Below are 18,046 nucleotides of genomic sequence, written 5' to 3'. Positions count from 1 at the left end.
TGTGTCATTACTACATTCTTTTTAATTCATTTCTTTTGGAACAATATCGATTTGCAGTTTGTCACCCTAAAAGAAATTATTCGTGGGTTACGTTTAATGTGAGAATAGTAACAGATGCTATCGGCATGTATCGGTTATTCCTGGGCCCCGTATAGTGAGTGGCCAAATTATAGAGTAAACTCTCGAATAAGACACGACGTTTGGTTAGGTTAGGTTAAAAATATATATATTTATCATTGACCTACATATTTATTGTATATTACTTTCAAAAAAATATGTGTATTGTATGAATTCTTAAAAATCATGGAACAAAAGTAGATGTTTATGATGTCAGTAATATAGTCCTGCGAGATTGTTAATGTCTTACAAATTACAGAGTGGCGGTAGTAGGCAACGTGGACGCGGGCAAGTCAACACTGTTGGGAGTACTGACTCACGGCGAGCTTGACAATGGAAGAGGGTATGCGAGGCAAAGGCTCTTCAGGCACAAGCACGAGATGGAAAGCGGGCGAACTAGTTCAGTTGGAAATGATATACTGGGCTTCGATAGCATGGGCAAGTCATACCAATTCAAAAGCTTAACACATTTCCATTGTGATTTTCATTGACAAAATACGATCCACAACGAACTATATAACAGAAAAAGATACACGAAACACAGAGATTTTTAAGCGCAATTATGAGATGGAAAGTTGGTGTAGTAATTTTATATAGAATCATTTACTGTCTAAAGTAAATAAGTCTGGGCTCACGTGTGACCCTTGTGGTAGTACTACTTATCATATTTGTTTTGTACCTTTTAATACAAAACGAAACCCTAATATAAAAAAGGATCATTAACCATTGCAGGTAATGTTGTAAACAAGCCGGATCACGGCACTCTGGACTGGGTGAAGATCTGCGAGAAGTCGTCAAAGGTGATCACGTTCATTGACCTGGCAGGCCATGAGCGATACCTCAAAACTACCGTCTTCGGCATGACAGGACACGCGCCAGATTTCGGCATGCTCATGGTAATCCTTAAAGCTCGTACGACATTTGTATAAATTAAATAAGTGAGGGTTCAGGTGTGCCCCTTGTGGGAGTACTGTCGAAAAAGTATTTTTTATGATACCAAGGGATGGGAAGTACAATGCGTGCGTCTGACGGTAAGTGACACGCCTGCCCATAATATTTGCAGAGCCACTCAGAGTTTTAAATCGCATAAATAATAATAATAAATAAGTATAAATGAGATAATAAACAGTATGCTTAGTCAGCATAGCGTCTAGCAGTTTGTTAGGAGACGCTCGTTTGAAACCAACCGTATCGAAGGATTTTTTTTCTGTGTTCGATCTTTGTATTAAGAATTATACCAAACTATTGGTTTTAGAAATTTCTCAAAAATAATCATGTTATGGTGACATTCAATAAAAACTTAAAAATTACAATAAACAGTAATTTTGTCGGGAGAAGAGGTAGTTGGTTTCGGTGCGGAATATAATGTGTATTATGCGTAATATTATGCGTAAGCGCGTTGTGTTATTGTTGCGGCGCGTGCGCGGCATCCCCAACAGCCTCCTGGCCATTGTTGCCACCAGAGTCGACGGCTCATTTGTACAGACATGGGAGGCTCGTCATGCGACATACAGCCAGAAGGGATTAATTTTATAGAAAATTTGTATTTACTATCTTAGTCATAAGGTTACAATTGTTACTAACACGATATGATGATAATCCGAAATAAACTATTATTATTATATACACAGTATCTCGCAGTGTTGAGCACTGTTCTTTCCAACTATAATAAAGATTTTTGGTGCCAAAAAATATAGTTTGTTTGATCGGACAGCGCCCTCTGGAGGTATATGCGACAATGTTGGATATTGGCTTGCAGATCGGCGCGAACGCAGGCATCGTGGGCATGACGAAGGAGCACCTGGGACTGGCGCTGGCGCTGTCCGTGCCCGTGTTCGTCGTAATCACCAAGATCGACATGTGCCCACCCAACGTGCTGCAAGTTCGTATCGCTACTTCAATGTTACTATATGTTATCAGTACAAAAATGTGTTACTTTACATTGCGGTCGTTGTGACGATCTTCGGGGGAGGCTTATGTCTAGCAGTGTATCTTTTTTGGCTGAAGTTATAGGTAGCCGTAGCATGACATGCAGTGTGTGATAAACCCTTGATAAACCTCCCCGTAACATATTTATTTCAGTTGATTAAGCTATGTTGCCATTATTAATTTCTTTTTATAGCGAATACTGAATCGGAAGATAATGCACTAGAGTAATTCGTTTTTTCATTTATTTGGTAATAAACTATTGTTATACACTTTGAAGAACAAGGATAACGATATGAAATTGCGTATATAGCTATCTTTGTCCTTTAATCATCGCCGCGAAAACAATGAGACAAAAAATTTTTGGTTTTTGTAGTTTCAATTTTTGCATATTTCACAAAAAATTAGATATTATTTACGTATTTCTAATTACCCTCATGTATTGAACTGCATTAAAAATGTTCTCCTCACCTGTTTCCAATAATGTATGTATGTCAATTTGTTTTTGTTTTTATTATTTATTTTTATCTCGTTTGTCGCGCTCAATTTTTACGTTGATAAAATTATTGTAAAGAGCTGTCAAAATGTTTTAAAATCAGCTGTGACCTTGCGGCGATGTTTAGCACTGCGATATTGTTTTGCAGCCATTGGTCGCGATGCGACAAAAATATGACGTCACCGTGCTCGCCATGTTAGCTGTTGTGATAATATTTTAAAATGCCGATTTATCACTCGACTTTGACAGCTAAATGTGGATATGATAGTTTTATCGCGGTGGCATGGTACGGGGGCTGAAATTGTTATTTCTTTTTAATTTTGAAACTACGCCCAATCTTTATCAAGATTTCATAGTATTTCAAATTTTAAATGTGTGAGTTTTGGCGACATGAGTTCTGATAGTAATCGAAGTTGAAGGCACTTCCATTGTTTTTCTTCCGTGGTTATACTACATATACCAGTGTTATTAATTTGCTCCTTTATACCGTTTTTAGGACAATCTGAAGTTAGTGATCAGGATCCTAAAGTCTTCCGGCTGCCGCAAGGTGCCCGTCATGGTGAAGACGAAAGATGACGTCATAGTGAGCGCTACCAACTTCGTATCGCAAAGGTGAGACTGTTATATTGGCAAGTAATTTGATATGTCTAGTCTGATTATATTGCTTCTCTTATAGGTTTGCGGTTCGAATCCCTGTGGCAGCAAGTACCTCTATGACTTCAATTTCTAATATTTATTTTATTGAATATCGTGATATTTATACACACTACTGACTTAGAGTGTCAGTTTAGTAACAGTTATGTCGTGCTGCACACGGGATAAGTTCAACAAGATTTTTCTTACAATATTCAATAACAACTTCTTTAAAAAATTCCCGCTAAGTGAATTTGTATTCTTTTGAGAAATAAATAACTTAAACCATGAACTGTAACCAGCATTTGTTTGCAAAATCGGGGCTACCGCTCTTACCAATAGAGCTACAGTCAGCAGACCTTACAAATCCGGCCGTTTATTGGTGGCCATACTGATATGACAAATAAGAATTGTTTGTATTGGTGGTCATACTTCGTCAGCATTAGGCAGCATTATTACCTGTAGGCAAATGTGCTTGACTAAATAATAAAGTAAAATCTCTGTAAAAAAATGTATAAAACACAAGTTATATTTAATTTATCAAAACGAATCCGATGCAAATCTCTTTTATCTCTTTATCGTAATTGGCTTGGCACAATTTTATTTTATTTTTATTTTTTTATCACCTACTCAAGTATAAAATATTTAAGTATTTGTCAACTTGTAGCGTAACGGATCCTCTACACTTTTCGCTTCTAACTTTACAATGGTGAACAAATCAGAAACATTATTGTATGCACGGGTAAAGTAAAGATGTTACATGCAATTTGATTCAAACAGACTATAGTAGCCATAAAGATCCTTGTGAAATAGTTAATCCAGGGAAATATTGAATATTAAATTTTAATAATACCTTAATAATTTTAATATAATAGCCACGTTACCTATTACAGGTACAAGGAACTTGTCAACTTATATCTCAGGGTGACGGGCGCAGTGGCAGTGCCCCTCAGATCTTTGCGATTTAAAGGTCTGTGTGGCACTGCAACTATTATGGACAGGCGTGTCGCTTACTATCAGGCGCACGACTTGTTCGCCCGTCACTTGATATTATAAAAAAAATCTGCAGTCAAGCTGTAACTATTATTATTATTATTATTATTATTATAAAACAAACGTCATAATGGATTTCTGAGTCCGCTATGTATTCTGATATCCGCTGTATTATGCCCTGAACTATATTCTGCTATAGTCTGTAACAAGTCTTTTATTCCCAGGTTATGCCCAATTTTCCAAGTGTCAAACGTGACCGGTGAGAACTTGGAGCTGCTAACAATGTTCCTGAACCTGCTGAAGACACGAATGCCCTCTCAAGATGACAAGCCTGCTGAGTTCCAGATAGACGACACTTACTCAGTACCCGTGAGTATCGACGTAATGCTATAATTAACCAAATTGATAGTTTCTGCCTACCCCAATGGAAAACCGAAGACGTATATTATACTATTGTATGGAGTCCAAAATGGATCATTTTCAGGTCAGTTTTCTCTATCTAATTTTGGTGGCAATTTTTATTATTTTAATATTCTAGAGTATTATCATAACGTAGTATTTTAATTATTCGAGTGTAGTATCCTGAAATATTATTTAATGTTTTACGGTGTCAGCGCAGTGGATGACATAAATAAAAGAATGTAAAAGTTTCAACTTGTGTAATAAAAAAACCCTCAAAAGTACGTGGAATTACATCTATTTGCTAAGTTTTATTGCAATCGGTTACCGGAAAGTGCGCAAACCCGGATTCATCCACTAGTTTGCCACTATACGGAACATGACACAGGAGATAATAAAAATCGGTTCTCACTACTCAAAGTATATTGAAAGAAAAAACGCCTTGAATTGGAGAATAGCAAAATCAACCATTAAAATAATTGCTCCATAGAATAAAATTTAGGCGCTATTTATAAAAATGAATCTTTATGCGTGAACTTGATCCTTAGAGGTGAATGATTTTCTTCAAAATTAAATGGGACCATACTATGGAGGTACCCTCTTTCCAACAAAAAAGAATCATCAAAATCGGTTCACAAAAGGCGGAGTTATCACGTAACATACATACAAAAAAAAAACATACAGTCGAATTGAGAATCTCCTCCTTTTTTTAAAGTCGGTTAAAAAAATGAGAATTAAGAACAAACAGTACAATGCTATATGTGTTCAACGCGGACGGCGGTCGACCTCTCTCGCGGGTTTACATCGGTAATATACTCGAATACTTAAATAATAAAAATTGCCACCGAAATTGTAGTACGCCTTTTTTTGAATTAGAAAAATCGTAATCAACGATGCAGTGATTATAAACCTTTTTCTTCAGACAACAAATTGCAGGGAAGGTGAACATCGTGAACGTTGATGACGAATGACATTTATAAATGATACTATAATTTGTTATTATTTTATAAAAAGATTCAATGTTTTAATGTTCGTAACCACTGTTTCTTTAAGTTTGTTACAGTGCAAGTTATTAAAATAGATTATATAGCGATTTTTTAAATGGGACAGTATGGGGAAATCAGAATCATAAGATGCAAGGAAAATTTCTTAGGAACCATTAAGTCTTCTTTTGTGAAAACAATTTTGGCATAGTAAATTCTTTGGTCAAACGTGAGTTGTCCATAAAAATTAATAAAATTGATTAAAACTTTTTTTAGTGCTAATCGACTTGGTTTCATGAAGGGATCATTTCATTGTATGGGAGGAAAAAATAGGGACCGAAGAATTTAATAAAAAGTTTTTTTCGCATCCAACAAATATCGTCAGGACAGACTAAAAATACTGTATCGATGAAACATATCAAGGAAATCAACGAATGGATTTGTAAACGTGAATCGATTTTAATATTTCTGTTTATTATGGAATATTTTACTGTTTAAAACCTTTAAATCTGTTAGCTCCAATGAATGTAATAATTTTGAGTGCATTATCATCTGGTGCTAGAGTATTCTATTTTTAATTGTTTAAACTCATTCACGTTAACCGATTGTAGATTAATCGATACTCTATTTAGTTTGTGTAACTTTAGATTTCTCATATTGAGAATCGGGTTGATTTTTTCTATTTTGAAATAGGAAAATATGAATCTTTTTTTAAGTTATACCTCATCTATTAAAATTTGACCCAGACTGCCCCATCTCCTTTAGTGAATATGTTTGAGAATTTCGTTTTAAAATTTTTATTTAATTGCTTTGCTTACAAAGTGACGGACTGAATTAAAAAAACGAAGCATAAGTAGAGAACACTGACCTGAAATGTTCCCAAATAATGTGAGGTATAAAAAGAAATGCGATTATAAACAAAATCTTCACCATTCACTGACAGGGCGTGGGCACGGTGGTGTCAGGCACGACCTTGGCCGGTGTGATCCGCCTGAATGACACGCTGCTGCTGGGCCCCGACCCCCTGGGCCGCTTCCAGCCCATCACCGTCAAGAGCATCCACCGCAAGCGCATGGCAGTGTCCGAGGTCCGCGGCGGACAGACCGCCAGTTTCGCACTCAAGAAGGTACCGACGAAACTATACAAATTAAACTGATTCCCTCCTCTCGGTATTCGAAGTCCTTTTTTTTATGATACCTATATGGAAATAGACACATGAGACTTTTTTGCCTTGCATTGATATTCAATTATTTTTTGTGAAATTACTCGGTTCGTTCCGTGGCTTAGTTGGTATAGCGTATGGCACGGTTTGCTAGAAAACGTCGGTTCGAAATCGAACGATTTTTTTTTAAGTGTTCGATCTTTGTATTGATAACATTGGCTTACAAATAAATGTACGACGGGTTTAATACAAAAACCACTAAAAAAATGTCCCAAGTCAACCTATTTAAACGTAGTGACATGTAAAGGAATATGAAAGCTAAAACGTTGAGTTTAAATTGTAATGTCATCGCAGTACTGTCTAATTTTGTTTGCTTCGCTGTCAGTCGAACAAACGAAGACTAAAGCGTGAATGACGCTCTGTATACGATTTTAACGCCCTATAATTTCGGACACTTTTTAGCGCGGACCCGACGTCCATATAATTGTAAGTCAATGATTGATAATTATAACAAACTAGTGGAGTAATTTCACAAAAATAATTGCATATCTATTCAATACAAAAATTACAGTCAATAGCGACATCTCTAGCCAGGGCTGGTATCTGTAAAGTTATCTAACAGGGGTGACGAAATACTTTCATAGATTTCTCATAGATGGCGCTACGACTAAAAAGTCGTTGAAAAATCAAATACAAAAGATCCGACGACAAGAATAGAAACATTCGTGAGGTCCGCTGGTTCGTTCCGTGGTTTATTTGGCATAGCGTCTGGCACGGTTTGCTAGAAGACGTCGGTTAGAATACGGCCGGATCGAAAGAATTTTTTTTCGAAAAAAAGTTTTCTAAGTTCGATCTTTTTATTAATAATTAAAAAATTGTGTTTTTCAGATATTTGTCATGATTAATATTATTGCAGATAAAGCGATCAGCAATCCGCAAAGGCATGGTGATGGTCTCCCCGGCACTGAACCCTCAAGCTTGCTGGCAGTTCGAAGGCGAAATCCTCGTCCTGCACCACCCTACCACCATCTCTTCACGTTACCAGGCAATGGGTAAGATTTTGTTCTGTGTGGACAAGGAAGAAGAAAAAACAATAGAAGGGCCTTAAGCCTCGATTACTATCAGAACCGCTGTCGCCAAAACTCACACTATCATAATGTTAAACACTATGAAATCTTGAAAATGATTGGTCGTAGTTTCTAACTTAAAAACATGTGCCAAATACTGTTAACATAATTTAACTTTACCCGCTTGGCATATCGTTGACGGTTGCCTGCCTATTATTGCAAGTTACGATATTTTGATTGTGCAAGTTACATTTTGATTTCATATCGAAATTTCATTCAATGTGCTGCCATCTAGCGGCAATAGCTGAATTACGATGAACGATTAACGCCTATTAACGTTCTCCAAAAAAAAAGTCTGCCATATTGCAACAGAATAAGGTTTATAATTTCGTTTCTTATAACAAAAAATCTATTACGAATAATAAAACTAAAACTTAACAATGATATAAAACATCACTATGGACAATTCTGTGGCTCTTGTGAAAAGGGATACAAGTCAAAAAAGCCAACTTTACAAGGAAACGCGAGAGCACTTAACGCTTAATATCATTAAGGTTTAACTATTTTTCGCGTCGCCTTCTAAAGTTGAATTTTTTTTACTTGTACCCTTTTCACTAGAATGACAGAATATTACAGGCGCCACTATCATTTTTAGCACTCCAAAGTAAGGCATTTTTCTACGATTTTCAAGGTTTTGCGCGAGATAATCGATACGACCATAATGTATAAGGGCGCGTTCCCACTATGTCGTGACGACAGATTGTCGTGCAGTTTACAGTGTCGTGCCTTGTATATTTAAATGAAGTTGTTCACATATAGCACGACACGATTAACTGTCGTTCACGATTTTTTATCGTTACAACGACAAACTGTCGTCACAGTGGGAACAGCTAGAACGACAGTCGTCAGACGATAAAAAAAGTCACGATAAAAACATGACGACAGATTGTCGCAGCTCCTATTGTCGTCACTTTTTGTTTATTGCTGTCCGTACGTATTCTGCTCCCTGCCCTCCAATCTTGTACCCCGGGCGCTCTGCTCGCTTTGCAGTAGCGTTGGGTCGTCGCCAGAGATGGGCCAGCGCCCGGGGTTTAACCCGGCGCTTTGATAACGCCGTGTTTAACCGGGTTAAAACCAGAAATCGAGGGCAAAAACTATTTACGTCTAAATATTTGTTGTGAATTGAGTTTTGTTCAAATTTAATTATACATATTATTACAAAATATTTATTGCTTTATTATCAGGACAGTTCGATTTACCTTTCTATTGAATAGATTCGCTTGAAAAGTTCATCAATAAATTGATACAAAAAATGATACGAAAGATCGTATGCACTTGAATCGATTTTCATTGAGAATTCACAGGATTGACAGGTGGTGGGTATTATGTGCAGATGCCTCTTCTTCGTGTAATAAAAATATAGACATTTGTTACAAGTTATTGTATATTATGTTGTTAGTGTTGGAATTAATACCAAATTCTGTACTCTTCGTTTCTGCCCACGATTTTGGGGAGAAATGGATTAACACTCGGCGCTTCGGGTAAAATCCTGGTGAAAACACGGGCGGGTTGATTGGGTTTTAACCCACTGCCCATCTCTGGTCGTAGCAGGTTTTGACAATACCGGAAAGAAAGCAACTTCGTATACCGTTTGATATAACCGTAATGGAATTCTTTTTAGTAGCATTGGATGTACCCAAAACTTTCTTTTATTTGTTTGCTTCCGCTTCCGCATTTTTAAAAAGTAATACATTATTAAAATTTCGTCTTCATCCATTTTGAGCGAACACACCCTACCGGCTTCCAAAAGAACATACAAGCGACTGCAGTGCATCAAACGATTCTGTTGTGCAAACGACAAGGAGGCTGTCGTGAAACGATAAATTGTCGTCACGATCTAGTGGGAACAGCTAGTCACGACAGTCGTTCAGCGATATAAAATCGTACACGACAGATAGTCGTGATATGGGAACAGGCTAGACACGACTGTCGTCCAACGATAATAAAACGTGACGACATAGTGGGAACGCGCCCTAAAGCGAATATGGCCGATTGAGCTCAAACATGCAGAAATCTGCATACTGTTGGCACACGTGTCACGTCCACTAAGCACTTCCATACTCACAGTCCAAGGCATTCCCTAGTTTTGTACTAGGCAATGGTGTCGTTGTTTGCCACATTAACTCTCGGGTTAGCTTGACATGAATGATGAAAGAGCGGAACAAAATATTCACACCCATCGACTATATAACCAGTTCACACCATATAATGAAGACATACTCACAATATATTTCCACCCCTCCTACGTAAAGTATCGTATGACGAAATTGCCAAGTTTACAGGGGAGCGTTTTAAAGATTTGAATTCACTGAAATATGAGCAAAACGTGACTTTATTTGTCAGTTTTATTCGGCAAAACTCACACTGAGTATTATAAAATCCTAGAATTCCTAGATATCGGTTAGATGAACAATCACAATTTATTTTATCATTTTACAATTTAATTTTGCATTCCTATGCTAAAGTCACGTCTCATACGCATTTCAGTGAATTCAAAACTTAATGCTTCCCTGTAAGTTTGGCAATCTCGACATACGATACTTTACGTAGGAGGAGTCGATTTGTGATGTAATAGTTTATGTGCGTCAAGACTTGAGCACTTTTGAGCGACGTACGGGCGGAGTCCTGGCGTTACGCGGGAAAACTAAAATCCTTTGCCCACCGTACCGATCTCGCAACGAGAAATCCGCGGGTAATAGATCCCCGATTCTACGAGCATCTACCCACAGACCTGAAAAGTGTCATACCGGGTTCACGAGTCCTTTCACTTAGGTTTTTCGTTTGCTTGCGTTGGCTGGGTACACGGCGTAGAAATCTGCCTTCCGCGCAAAGGCGTTCACGAGTCTTCCGTTTTGCGTTACGCGGTGCCTGCCTTTATTTGGGTTGTCGACACTCTCGAACCGGCTGCTGCTCTGTGATTGACCAGTGTTGCTGTCCTCCGCAAACGTTGCCTGTTGCGTGCGTGGAAATATCAAACTCACGCAACGCAAAGCAATTGAAGGACTCATGAACCCGGCATTACAAACGACGAACGCTTTAAGCTCGACTAAAACTCGTTTTATTAGATAGTAAATTCTACAGAGTCGATGAGTTTCTTTTCAAACCATTGTAATTTTGTTTTACTTGACTTCGTTGTATTTCGACGGCAGTAGTTATACTACTTTGTTTTATATTCATTATTATTGTCAGCGTTAGTGACGTATTTTGGATTGTAATATGGAGACATTGATAAATGATTGTATTCTATTGTATTATATTATATTTTACTACTTAACGATATCAACTACCAACTGCTAGATAAGAAAGAAATTGTTACTGAATGATTTAACGGCGTGTGGTGTATGCGCAGTGCACTGCGGCAGCATCCGACAGACGGCATCGATCCTGTCCATGTCCCTGGATTGCCTGCGCACCGGCGACAAGGCGCGCGTGCGCTTCCGATTCATCAAGCACCCTGAGTACCTCAAGCGCGGTCAGCGAATGGTAAGTCGTTGCCTTAATTTGCAACCTGGGCACTAGCCACCTCACTTCAAACTCATCATAACAAAAACGCACATACTCATAACCCCGCACGAGGGAAACCCTGTATCGCCGGTGCCATGGACATACATTCGACCCTTTCTACGTAAAGTATCGTATGTCGAAATTGCCAAGTTTACAGAGGAGCGTTTTAAAGTTTTGAATTCACTGAAATCACAACCACAAATTACACCCAAACTTACGAGAGCAATAAATGTAGGCTATACAGATATTTCTCCCGGCTTGGGAATGGAACCCGAGACCTCTGCTTGGCAGACCAGCATTGTAGCAGCAGCAGTTAACTCAGCCTGATGTTCAAAGTTAAACACCATTTCAGCTAAAATTCGAACCCTGTTTTTCATGTTCTAATTTGTGTATTTTTTTATAATATCAAGTGACGGGGCGCACAAGTCGTGCGCCTGGTGGTAAGGTATACGCCTGTCCATAACAGTTGCAGCGCCCTTCGAGCTTTAAAACGAAAAGAAGAAAACAAAACAAAACCCCTAAGACTCCACCTTTAAAACAGTTGTGACATTCCTCCGTGGCTGAACGGTTACTATGGCAGAGGTCCCAGGTTCGATTCCCGGGCCGGGAGAAATATTTGTAAGGCCTAAATTTATTTCTCTCGTGAGTTTAGGTGTAATTTGTGGTTCTCTATGTGTGTGTCCATGGCACTCGCGATACAGGGTTTCCTTAGTGCGGGGCTATGTTGAGTATGTGCGTTATTATTATTATTATATTCCGCTTGAACTTACATAATGAGTCGTGGAAGGTGTCAACCTCGTCTGTATTAACGTTATTGAAAGTTCTCATGTTACGGTGAAGTGGAGAATGGCCCACAAGTATGTCGTCACTTCCTGGCTACATGGTTTGGTTTTTATTCGGTGAATCTCATTCAGGTATTCCGCGAGGGTCGTACGAAAGCAGTAGGCAACGTCCTCCGACCAGAGCCGGCCAGCGGTGCTCCGCGGAACAAACCGCCTACTCGGCACGCGCCGCGACACGAGCGCAACGAGAAAAGGAATAATGCGTCCACGCCCGATGGTCCGCCCGCTAGCAACTCGCTCCAGATTGTAAGTAAAACTGTGTTTTGAATGATGACAATTAACCATCAAGTATATAACCAGAAATAGAGACGAAACGTCATTTAATTTATTTGAAAACTATTCTGCCAAATCATTACGGTTACAACTGCTCTCCGATTGGCCAGCCCGAATTCGAAAGAATTGACGAGTGTCGTCAGTTGTTTCACTTCAAATCGACCAGTTTAACTTGGTATATGGACGAAAATTGCAAAATTACATATTTAATTACCGATGAAATGTGATTCCGTTTGTTTTGTAATTAGATGTTTTGCTGTTTTTCCTACACCACCGAATGGAACTAATTTTTCTAATTTGTGATTTCAGTGCAAACGAGAGTTGATATTTAAAAGTGATATAAGGCCCATTTGCTTGATGAGTTGCCAGGGATGGATAGCTCTTATTTCGTCTCTGTTTCTGGTTATATACTCGATAAATAAGTATAATTCGTTATTGACATGAATAGGTGTACCAGAATCTGATGGCACTTAGACAAATTTAAATTTGTAGTGGGCAACATCAACATAGTAGGAGAAAATGTACTAGATACTTCATATATTTTAATTGACCAGAATTGATGTATACTCATGCATTTTTCAAGATCTGTATGAATTTGTGTGTGAGAAAGTTAAGTAATTTCTGACACATTTTAAAATGAAACAAAAATATATCAATTACATTGCGAGTGATAGATTTGTTTACGTTTGCAGTTTAAAGTAACTCGCATTTACGCCATTTATCTTTTTTTTACCAATCATTGTCTACACACTGTAGTCATGCCGACCAGCACTAGTACCGACAAAAATTGCATACCACATACATTGATTTGGTTTCGTTAAAATTTCAAAGAACAAGTTTATTTACTCCTACTAATCGGCAAGATTTGAGACCCCCCTTCAAAATCGTGAAATGTAACTTAGATGCTCTTAATTCATCGCTGATTTTGCGATAAACATTATCGTAATGTTTTTTGCTTGAGATTGAAGAATATTTTCATAATTAATTATTGCTACAAAATAGTTCTTTTCAAGCATTGACTTACAATTATATGGACGTCGGGTCCGCGCTAAAAAGTGTCCGAACTTACAGGGCGTTAAAATCGTATACAGAGCGTCATTCACGCTTTAGTCTTCGTTTGTTCGACTGAAAGCGAAGCAAGCAAAATTAGACAGTACTGCGATGACATTACAATTTAAATTCAACGTTTTAACTTTTTCATATTCCTTTACATGTCACTACGTTTAAATAGGTTGACTTGGGACATTTTTTTCGTGGTTTTTGTATTAGACCCGTCGTCCATTTATTTGTAAGTCAATGTTTTCAAGTGAAAAAAAGTTTAGGAGACAGCCATTTGACACAAGTAATATTTTGAATTGACATGTGACAAGTTAACATTGCCAGGTGAAAGTCGTTCGATTTTTCTAATATTTAATGCCAGGAGATTCTGGTTCACCTGTACGTTATTGCCATCTCTTGTGAAAGTTCATGAACGAAAGAATGAATGAATGATTCTTTGCTGCACGTCAAAATATTATCTCACTATTTAATACTGTAAAGGAGGAGCTTCTCTCTGCCGTGGGATGACGTCGACGATCCAGTCAAACTTCCAGAAAGTTGAAGAAAAATGTTTAATTCGGTGTCAATTATAGTTTCACCCTATATAACGCCACTACAGTTCCAACCTACTTGCGGAAGGTCCGGGCAGTTGTACCCAAGAAGGGATTCGACTCCTGGAAACAGTTCCGAGACGATGATTTCGTCCCTATATGAGCAAATGTGTCAATGCCATCTAGCGTATTTGAACTAAAGCTTTCTGGCTTAATCACATATAAAACATATTTTAATTACCACGACGTTTTGGGCATTATTGCAACGTACATGATCTCAAATAATGTGTGAAAATCGTAAATTAAAGTATTCTGGCTCAAGGCCGTTTAATACATAAAGTAGGTTTGTTACATGCTATAATTTTGGGTTTAGATAACGGTACAGTACATTATGCAAGCTTATGACATAGGTACAAATGGTAGAAATAAAAAAAGAGCCTCGTCTAGTGTTTTTTTAGAAGATTAACTTATTTCAGGAAGGCGATGTAACGGCATCCGACTCGCCATTCGAAGTGTCCGGGGACAAGCGGGGCACCGGCGCGGGCGGCGGCGGGGGGCGGCGCCCGCGCAAGCGACACGACAAGCCGAACAGCGACCCGCCGGCGACTCATCCTAATTAAACGTTTACGAGTACATACAACGCCGCGATAGTTGTACTGAGTACTATTTAGTACGAAGAACTTAACACGAAGGTGTTTTCTAATAGTACGCCACTATCTTCCTCTTATCCGTTCAGTGTCGGGTGATATTTGGATTTCAAAACATCGCCTTGGTGAATGATTCGAAACGGCAAAACGGCCATCATAGCGAACCGGTTCTGTAATTACATTTTTTTACCACGAAATGAATTTATTTTCCCGACATTTTGAAACGGTTACACACTTCATGGTCATTAACTGTCAGTCCACCCGTGACAATAGAGCGCGTAACCGGTGCGAAATATCGGAGAAATAAAAAGAACTTATATCGTGGTAAGAAACCTGTTTTTTTTAATAACGCACACAATTAGTGATAATCATTTATTGAATAACCGTGAAAGCTTCAAAATCTATATCGTCTTGGGTGATTCAACAATTCAATCTGTGTGTATTCCACGTTTGGGCTTAAGTTTATTGTAGTGGGGAATTATTTCTAAACTTTAAGGCTGGGGAAACAACGAATCTACTCGCGTTCATTAATTTGCCGGATTGTGACAAGTTTAGACATAACTGGACGCAAAAAAATGTTCTTCATGTTACTCTTGAAGTAACACTATAGCAGACGATCTTTTTTGAAGACTGAGTAAAATGATATTTGTAGTGTTGCCAGTTTTCATAAAATTTTAAATAGTCATGTAGTTGTTATCGACAGTTTTATCGATAGACTGTGAAAGAATGCCAGAAATGTCTGAATTGTGAATGTTACGACGTACTAACGATATTAATTGCGTTACTGCCTTCTTCATTCTTATTTTGACAGCCGGCCTACTAGTGTCTAAATATATTTTTATTCATACACCACTAGAATTGAAATGAAAATCTTTAAAATATGTCTCGTCTTTGTATTTTTAATAGACATAGTTCTAAGTGCAGTATAAGCATGTAAGAACTTACAAAAATTTAATATTTCTAATGAACCTATGCCCAGCAGTTGGACGCCTAATAAGCCGTTGGTGATTGAAATTAAACAAATTCGACTATTTATTGTATGCGTAACCAACATTCAGTCGATAGTCGACAGAATGTTTATCGATTGCAATCACTAGCTGCTTGTAAGCTGGCAACACTTTTGCACAATGAACTATCATTTTACGCCATCTTCAAAAAAGACAGATTCTAACAAAAAAAAACTAGTTAAAGTAATATTAACGATTACACAATTTAATCGGTATTCTCGGTGGTGGAAGCTTCAACACCGCATCACCAGTCAGCCCGTGACCACGGCCAGTAAAACCTGGCCAATATGTTGTGATAATAGGTAGGTGTGAGAATACCTATTAAATAGTTTAATCGCGTTTATTCCCGCTTTCAAATGTTATAATGCAATACGAAAGTTCAAATGTGTATAAAGTAACATTAAAAGCGGTCCCGAAGCCCGATAAGGGCCACCTCGTCGTCCAAGATACTAAAGTAATTAGTTCCAACAGCTTAACAAGTTAAGAAAGAATATCCCTAATACTTCTTATGTCTTTTGGTCTCTAAATATTGCGGCTTAACTAAAACTAAATTTTCATGTATCAAGTTACTAACGTTCAGTAATTTTTTTTATTAATTTTAGGCAAGCGTTTTATCACAATCCACTTGCTATTATTAGTGAAATTTTGTGTAAAGGTGCCGACGGATTTGCTCGATTTTGTCCAATCACACTAGTTGATCGACAAAAAAATCCGATATCGATCGTCAAATTAATATATAAGTACTAAAAAAACCGACCTCAAAAGTCATTCATCCCTTGGTTTGCCACCCTTAGAGGTGGAATATTTTCTCCAAATTTAAATGAGATCATGCCCTTGCAAACTTGTCACCTTTTAGACAAAAGACATAACTTTCAATTTTGACTAAAAAAATTGCATTACATAATTCGATTAAAAATTCTATACTATGTGTTGTGTTGTAAGAGATGACGTGTCCGTATGTACAGTTTCCAGGTGTGCTATTAGACACCATGTCGCGGCTAGATAGAGTCCACAGCACTAAATGAAAGTACAAGATACTTATTACATAGAAATAACTACAACTGTACTTATGAGTACATCTGTAGGGCTCATTAGATTAAAAACAACAATTCTAATTAATGAAGGCAACCGAAAGCTGCGCGGCCATTTGTAGAAAGCGTCGCGATCGGTAAATGAAGCTCATTAGAAATAACCTCGGGAACACACAAATTGCAATTAGAAATAATAATTTCATCTGATCCATTTCTAGATATTTCCGAATACATAAAAGGACGTACACATGTTTTAAACATGCAGTCGTGTATATAAAGTTCGAAAAAAAGCGCGGTGGTGTCACCAATATGGTTCCATATTTTGAATATCTTGTAGCAATAATAAGGTTTAATATTTTCTGCTTTTTAGGGTGACCACAGCTGGAAGCGGTGTATGTTGCGTGTACTGTACCAATATATAAGTCACAGTACTTGGCGCGAGCCTTCCTGTGTGTCTGATGTTTTAATAATGTAATGTAAAAATGTAATACAACAAAAAAAGTTTACTATATCGTGGACACTGCTAAGTGTCAACTTTAACTGGGCGTTACCATGACAATACAACGAAAACTAATAAAAGATGAGCCTCATACACCGCCACACAGTAGTTGCCGTGTGGTTAACCTTACTTTTTAAAGGTCAATCAAGATCTAAAATATTTGATGCTTTTTTCGAATGTTAAATTAATGAGTGTTTGTTATATTGAAATGTGTGTGATTTCAATTTCATGTTTGTTTAATTCCATCGGACATTTTATAAAAATTTGCTTAAACATAAAAAAGTTTATTGTTTTTTCTTTTTTTTTTGTTTCAAACAATTTTATTTTATCAGATGATATATTTTATAATTTTTTTTTTGACATTACTACTAAAGCTACTTACGCTTTGAATTATTGTAAATTTTATGGTTTTTTTTTTTGGTGTTTTTGATGGGGCCCATTCAAGGAAGAACATGTTGACCGATAAGTATTCCTCTCGTCCGTAAATACTGTGTTTGGTTGAACAAGAATTGGTACCAAAGATCTACATGGAAACATATAATTTCTGACTGAAAATAATTGTACTTTATATTTATATAATAGTTTAATATTTTTACGTCTCTAGTTATGTGGAGTATGACAGATCTGTTGATCAACATGTCCGTCAATGTATGGTCCCCTTTATAGAATAAGTGGTCAAATCACAAAGCAGTGGGTCTGTTTTACTTTACGAAACGTTCACATGGAAAACTGGAGTAATTAGGACCTAATGAAAGGAATATTTTCGGAAAATTTTGTACTAATAATAAATCTCATTTTACGAAGAAAAATTTTATTTT

At 37.4% G+C, this 18,046-nt stretch overlaps 1 protein-coding gene across 1 annotated transcript in view; it reads left to right on the top strand.

Moving 5' to 3' along the window:
* Positions 1–17,081, top strand: part of LOC113237504 (GTP-binding protein 1) — a 33,536-nt gene extending 16,455 nt beyond the window's left edge. Inside the window, exons 5-14 of the mRNA XM_026474003.1 lie at positions 377–555; positions 850–1,013; positions 1,877–1,999; positions 3,036–3,151; positions 4,390–4,534; positions 6,491–6,673; positions 7,626–7,761; positions 11,186–11,319; positions 12,255–12,428; positions 14,521–17,081. Of these exons, the coding sequence (XP_026329788.1) occupies positions 377–555; positions 850–1,013; positions 1,877–1,999; positions 3,036–3,151; positions 4,390–4,534; positions 6,491–6,673; positions 7,626–7,761; positions 11,186–11,319; positions 12,255–12,428; positions 14,521–14,664 (1,498 nt within the window). The 3' untranslated portion in view covers positions 14,665–17,081. The remainder of the gene's footprint in view (positions 1–376; positions 556–849; positions 1,014–1,876; positions 2,000–3,035; positions 3,152–4,389; positions 4,535–6,490; positions 6,674–7,625; positions 7,762–11,185; positions 11,320–12,254; positions 12,429–14,520) is intronic.
* The last annotated feature ends 965 nt before the right edge of the window (positions 17,082–18,046 follow it).

Source organism: Hyposmocoma kahamanoa, unplaced genomic scaffold (genome assembly GCF_003589595.1).
Source record: "Hyposmocoma kahamanoa isolate Upper Pololo Valley unplaced genomic scaffold, ASM358959v1 93, whole genome shotgun sequence".
Lineage (NCBI taxonomy): Eukaryota > Metazoa > Arthropoda > Insecta > Lepidoptera > Cosmopterigidae > Hyposmocoma > Hyposmocoma kahamanoa.
The sequence above is the reverse complement of the archived record's forward strand: the minus strand, read 5'-3'. Positions and strand labels throughout refer to the sequence as shown.